Source organism: Notolepis coatsorum, assembly GCF_963971535.1.
Source record: "Notolepis coatsorum genome assembly, contig: SCAFFOLD_1859, whole genome shotgun sequence".
NCBI lineage: Eukaryota > Metazoa > Chordata > Actinopteri > Aulopiformes > Paralepididae > Notolepis > Notolepis coatsorum.
Genome location: NW_028174341.1, coordinates 15,001 through 22,500, shown reverse-complemented (window position 1 = coordinate 22,500; position 7,500 = coordinate 15,001). Strand labels below are relative to the sequence as shown.

Genomic DNA, 7,500 nt, shown 5'->3' with positions numbered 1-7,500 from the left:
AAGACACCACACCCCAGACACCACGCCCCAGACACTACGCCCCAGACACTACGCCCCAGACACCAGACACCACGCCCCAGACACCACGCCCCAGACACTACGCCCCAGACACCAGACACCACGCCCCAGACACTATGCCCCAGACACTACGCCCCAGACACCAGACACCAGACACTACGCCCCAGACACCACGCCCCAGGCACCAGACACCAGACACCAGACACCAGACACCACGCCCCAGACACTACGCCCCAGACACTACGCCCCAGACACCACGCCCCAGACACTACGCCCCAGACACCACGCCCCAGACACCACGCCCCAGGCACCAGACACCAGACACCACGCCCCAGACACTACGCCCCAGACACTACGCCCCAGACACCACGCCCCAGACACTACGCCCCAGACACCACGCCCCAGACACTACGCCCCAGACACCACGCCCCAGACACTACGCCCCAGACACCAGACACCAGACACCACGCCCCAGACACTACGCCCCAGACACCAGACACCAGACACCACGCCCCAGGCACAAGACACCAGGCACCACACCCCAGACACCACGCCCCAGACACCACGCCCCAGACACCACACCCCAGACACTACGCCCCAGACACCACACCCCAGACACTACGCCCCAGACACCACACCCCAGACACCAGACACCACGCCCCACACACCACACCCCAGACACTACGCCCCAGACACCACACCCCAGACACTACGCCCCAGACACCACACCCCAGACACCAGACACCACGCCCCACACACCACACCCCAGACACCAGACACCAGACACCACGCCCAAGACACCACACCCCAGACACCACACCCCAGACACCACACCCCAGACACCACACCCAAGACACCACACCCCAGACACCACACCCAAGACACCACACCCCAGACACCACACCCCAGACACTACGCCCCAGACACCACACCCCAGACACCACGCCCCAGACACCACACCCCAGACACTACGCCCCAGACACCACGCCCCAGACACCAGACACCACGCCCCACACACCGCGCCCCAGACACCACACCCCAGACACTACGCCCCAGACACCACGCCCCAGACACCAGACACCACGCCCCACACACCGCGCCCCAGACACCACACCCCAGACACCGCGCCCCAGACACCACGCCCCAGACACCACACCCCGCCCCAGACACCACACCCCGCCCCAGACACCACACCCAGCCCCAGACACGCTTAGCAGCAACAGCGTTAGTGCTTCACACTCAAGTACCACATTTGTCTTTTATGTTGGAAGTAGCAGTAAATGGATGTTCACAGAGCAGCCCTTCCACCTCCAGTTCATCCCCAGATACCCCTAGTAAAGAAAACTCCTCTCACTGTAGCTATGAACAATGAAAACAGCCTTTGGATGAGACGCTAAACCGAGGTCCTGTCGTTAAAGAACCCAGGACGCCTATCGCAAGGAGTAGGGAGTTCCCTGACGTTCCTGGCCAAATTCCCAATCAGGTCTCTGACATCAAGGCCACCTAATCATCCCTTCCCTTTAATTGGCTGGTATCAATCCCTGTCTCCTGAGCCGTTCAGCCAGTGTGTTGTGTGATGTGTGCCGGGTGCCAGTGTATGGCAGCCATTGAGCCTGTGTAGCCCAAGGTTGGGTGCTACCAGTGGTGGTGAAGGAGGCAATTTCCACCCTACATTGTGGGGAGCGCTTTGAGTGTCTAGAAAAGCGCTATATAAATGTAATGAATTATTATTATTATTATTATTATTATGAAGGTGAAGAGGAGCCCAGAGAGTCACTGAGCAGTGAGTTATGGTGAACGGGTTATATCCCTTGGCAACAGCTGCCTCCTTCCTTTGCTGAGCAACGTGCATTATTATGCAATGATCCACACCCATATTAATTCATTTAATAAGCCTTCTTTTAGATTTTCCAGCCATAATGCATCAGAAACCAATGACAATAACTATAGGTTACAGCAAATCAAGAGAAAACATACCTTCATGTCATGGTTCACAATTGACTGATTATAGCCTAAATGAAATAAAGAATAAAAGGTAGTTCTTGATATTTAATTTTCTCCCCCGCCAGAAATATTATAATCAGAACCGAGATTCTATAAGAACTAGAATCGTTAAGATTCCAAACGACACCGACACTATGAATGGATGAATATGAATAATAAGAAAATAAAACTACTTAAAAGTGACCAAAACAGCCGTAAAGGTTGTTGAATAGTGATCCAAAAGATGACAAACCGTCCTCCATAGTAACCAAAAGAAACATCTTTGCTACCATTTAAAAAGTCACATTTGAAATGTGGTTGAGAGAGCTGGGCGAGACCCTCTACTTAGAGAGGCTTAGACTCAAACATGCAGGAAGGAGAAAGCTGTTTGATAAGGGGACCGGTGTTGGATCTGAGGGGGGATGAAGATGGTATATAAGTTCACAGTATTATTTTTGTAACATTAATGGCTGAATGTATATTCTCTGTTTTGTTTTGGCTTTTTGCCTTTTTCTATTGTTTTGGACTTTCTGATCTCTTCCTCTTTTCCAGCAAGAATTGATCTTATTTAGTTATCCTGTTCATTGTTATGTATAAATCCGCCAAATGATAGAATGTGTGTTGTTTTATGCCGCTGTAAAACTGTCTTTGAAGAAAAAGAAAAAGAAGATTGCTTGTACTGTATGCATCAATATGGAATGTATCCAAAATCCAATGCAATAAAAATACAAAAAAAAGTGACCCAACACCAAAGCCAAAAGTTTGTATAAACACCCTCATCATATCATGACCATGTCTGACCCCCCCCCCCCCCAGGAGGACCAGACCCCCCTGCACATCGCGTCCCGCCTGGGGAAGACGGAGATCGTGCAGCTCCTGCTGCAGCACATGGCCCACCCCGACGCCTCCACCACCAACGGCTACACCCCCCTCCACATCTCCGCCCGGGAGGGGCAGGTGGAGACGGCCTCCGTCCTGCTGGAGGCTGGGGCATCGCACTCGCTGGCCACCAAGGTGGGTGGAGGAGGGAGTCACTGCCGCTGATGGTGGTTCGTAAAGGGACGACACGCTCGATGTGGTTACACTACACACTGTTAAATAAAACTATCCACACATGGGCTCATACACACATATGTATATACCAACGTTTGGAATATTACACATAGTGGTTGAACTCAGATTGTTCTCATAGTGGTTGACCAGTAGGAACTCAGATTGTTCTCATAGTGGTTGACCAGTAGGAACTCAGATTGTTCTCATAGTGGTTGACCAGTAGGAACTCAGATTGTTCTCATAGTGGTTGACCAGTAGGAACTCAGATTGTTCTCATAGTGGTTGACCAGTAGGAACTCAGATTGTTCTCATCGTGGTTGACCAGTAGGAACTCAGATTGTTCTCATCGTGGTTGACCAGTAGGAACTCAGATTGTTCTCATCGTGGTTGACCAGTAGGAACTCAGATTGTTCTCATAGTGGTTGACCAGTAGGAACTCAGATTGTTATCATAGTGGTTGACCAGTAGGAACTCAGATTGTTATCATAGTGGTTGACCAGTAGGAACTCAGATTGTTCTCATAGTGGTTGACCAGTAGGAACTCAGATTGTTATCATAGTGGTTGACCAGTAGGAACTCAGATTGTTCTCATAGTGGTTGACCAGTAGGAACTCAGATTGTTCTCATCGTGGTTGACCTCAACATTCTCTGCATGTTACTTTGTGACCTACAGTAAATGAAACAACCCAACACATGGCTACAAGGTACAACTTCGTAGCTTCTTCTTACGAATCCTTAGTTCAGAGTTAAATATATTCTGTGTCATCATTATTTACAATAAGCTTTGGTTTGTATTGTAATGTCAAATAATGTCAGTTTTACAAACATTTATGTCTGGATAAAATAAGCAAGGGATAATGTATAGCTACGAGGTCATTGTCGCAAAATAATTGACCGACACGGAGTTTAGAATACCGAGGCGCCTCGCCGAGGTGTTCTTTAAACGTAGTGAAGGTCAATTATTTTGCGACAATGACCGAGTATAGCTATACATTATCCCGCTTATTACATGGCTAACTTACTAACAATATACCTAATTCATTTTACACCATCGACAAGACGAGATCAAATGCAGACGCCGTTCTATTCTGTCGCTCCGCGCTGTCATCGCTGGCAGCTTCGCCGGCAGCCGGCAGGTGTATCTGATTGGCTGCACTGATGCAGTGTGTGTCAGTGGGCTTGATTGCTACAGCTGCGCACAGCGGTCATTATTGCTCGGCAGAGGTCCGTTATCGAGTAATAACGGACCTCTGACGAGCGCTATTGACCAATCACAATCAAGCATTTCGGCGAATGTTAAAACGCCATGTAATAATGCTTTATATTTAATAGGAATTTGACCAATTTTACCTGAATGATAGATGAGCTGCTAAAACCTCTGCCTTCCACTGAATACTGCATGAGGTCTGAGCACAGTCACGTTATTTATTATCATCGTCTCAGTCTCCATCATCATCACCATCGTCATCATCATCACCACCATCATCATCATCATCATAATAATCACCATCATCATCATCATCACCACCATCATCATCATCATAATAATCACCATCATCATCATCATCATCACCATCATCATCATCACCACCATCATCATCATCATAATAACCATCATCATCATCATCAGCATCATCATCGTCACCATCATCATCACCATCATCATCATCATCATCATCATCATAACCATTATCATAATCATCATCATCATCATCATCAACATCGTCATTATTATCATCACCACCATCATCATCATCATCATTATCATCATCATCATCACCATCATCATCATAACCATCATCATAATCATCATCATCATCATCGTCAACATCGTCATTATTATCATCACCACCATCATCACCATCATCATCATCATCGTCATCATCATCGTCATCATCATAACCATCATCATAATCATCATCATCATCATCATCGTCAACATCGTCATTATTATCATCACCACCATCATCACCACCATCATCACCACCGTCATCATCATCGTCATCATCATCGTCATCATCATCATCATCATCATCATCATCATCATCATCATCATCATCATCATCAGATACATGTGTACTAACTAGAGGAAGACTAATATGGGAGGATCTCCACTCTGCATTGTCCCTCATGTATTCTTTACCTCTGAGAGACAAAGCACTTTATGATACAGTGAAACATCTACATCGTACCTCACCTCTCTCTCAGTCCCCCCTCTCTGTCTCTTTCTTTCTTTCCATCTCTCTCTCTCTCTCTCTATCTCTCTCTCTCTCTCATCCCCCTGTCCTTGGGAAGAAAGGGTGGGGCTGTGTTGGTAGCAGGGAGTACAATCTGTCCAGGAAGAGGTTGTTGTCACTATTGCCATCATTAACAACGTCAGTCACATCAGTGTGTTGTATGTAGACTACAGTATTACTCTGATGTCATCTTTTATCATCCTGCCCATCCAGTGTAGACCATGTTGTGTCCTTTTCTGTTTCCTTCATCCTCAATATAAACCGTCTCTCTCTCTCTCCCATTACAACACCTGCTTTCCACTCATATACCTATTACATTACATCAGATATAATCCCGCTTCAGGCAAACAAAGGATTTCCTCTCTCTCTCTCTCTCTCTCTCTCTCTCTCTCTCTCTCTCTCTCTCTCTCTCTCTCTCTCTCTCTCTCTCTCTCTCTCTCTCTCTCTCTCCCCCCCCCCCCACGGGCTGGGCTGGGTCATAAACACACTGTTCATGTGATGCTCTTCTACCGGCCGGCCAATCAGAGACGGGCTGAGGAGAGTGCTTTCCAAATGGCTCAAGACCACCACCTGCTGGGTGTAGTGGGGAATGCCGTGGGAGAGGGATTGATTTACACTGCAAATCTATGACCTTTCTGAGTTGACATGTTCTCTCTGTGTTTGTGTGGGTTTCCTCTTGAGACTCCGGGTTCCTCCCACACCATAAAAGACATGCATGCTAGGTTCATACTCCTGTCAAGACACATTCCACATTATTATTATTTTTGTATCTCTTCATCTCTTCATCATCATATATATATATGTATATACTTGCTCCGGGAGGGTCATCAAAGAGAAGCCGCCTATTGTCGGTCCTTGCCCCAAAATGGTGGAACGATCTTCCCACCACAGTTAGGACAGCCGAAACCTGACCAATCATTTGCCATCGACTGAAGACACACTTCTTCAATCAATATCTGAAATAAAATTTAAAAAAAACTAACCTTCTTACTGTCATGCACTCTTCCTAATATACTAACATACACTCAACACTGTAGCACTCAAGTCTGAACACTTTGATGAACATTGTTACTCAGCTGATAGAGTTGTACCCTTCCTACTGTCCTAAGTCGCTTTGGATAAAAGCATTCAGCTAAATGACAAAATGTAAATGTAAAATGTAAATATATATGTGAGATATTGCTTGCAAGCTCTTATTTAATTGTGTTTTACGTCCCGCTCCACAGAAAGGGTTTACTCCTCTACATGTAGCCTCGAAGTACGGAAGCCTGGATGTGGCCAAACTTCTGCTCCAGCGCTGTGCTCCCCCAGATGCTGCTGGGAAGGTACGCATCACAACAACAAAACGCGTAGATTCTAGGACAACAACGTGCATGAAGCACTACAACTGTTCATGAGATGCAAGGGACAAGTACATTGTCTGTATATCTAAAGAGGTCTGTTGGTGTTTTTACATGGCGGCCATGTTTGATGACCAGATAACTGGTAAACCTAGTTCGATTCACACCAGCCATTCCTCCGTTGGATTAACGGTCATTGCTTCCTTTTTGTTTTAGGCAAAAAAAGATAACAATATAATTATTATTATTATTTTTTTTACAACCTTTCTTTTCTTTTAATATGTCCCCCTTTCTTTTATAATAAGGACCCACCCGGTGATCCTCCTAGCTCTTGCCATCTAATATAACTCTAAAACATTTTAACTCGCAGTCTCATCCCCCTTTTAACAGTACTCATAAACCACATGTGTGTAGTGTGTGTGTATGTGTGTGTGTGTGTGTGTGTGTGTGTGTATAAACGGCCATTAATAGTTGCTTGCTGCGCTAACAGCTTTTTAATCCATGTATGCTGACCCTTCCTCCTCACAGAACGGCCTCACCTCGCTCCATGTGGCAGCGCACTATGATAACCAGAAGGTGGCGCTCCTGCTTTTGGACAAAGGGGCGTCGCCCCACACCATGGCCAAGGTAAGAGTCCTAGAACTGGGCCTCGATCTGGCTCCTGTCACAGGCTGTTGGTTCGCCCAGAATGGAGGGAGTTTTCATAATTATGTGTGTCTGTATTTGAAGGAGATTAGATTAACGGCAAGTAGAGTGTGGCAGTGTGTATTGTGTGAAAGCATTACGTGTTAGAGAGAGAGAGATAGAGAGAGAGAGAGAGAGAGAGAGAGAGAGAGAGAGAGAGAGAGAGAGAGAGAGAGAGAGAGAGA

At 46.7% G+C, this 7,500-nt stretch overlaps 1 protein-coding gene across 1 annotated transcript in view; it reads left to right on the top strand.

Moving 5' to 3' along the window:
* LOC311247572 (uncharacterized protein) overlaps positions 1-7,500 on the top strand; it is a gene marked incomplete at its 3' end in the record, with an annotated part of 31,619 nt that overhangs the window by 11,260 nt on the left and 12,859 nt on the right. The window contains 3 exon segments of the mRNA XM_084338605.1: positions 2,818-3,015; positions 6,518-6,616; positions 7,160-7,258. Of these exon segments, the coding sequence (XP_084194731.1) occupies positions 2,818-3,015; positions 6,518-6,616; positions 7,160-7,258 (396 nt within the window).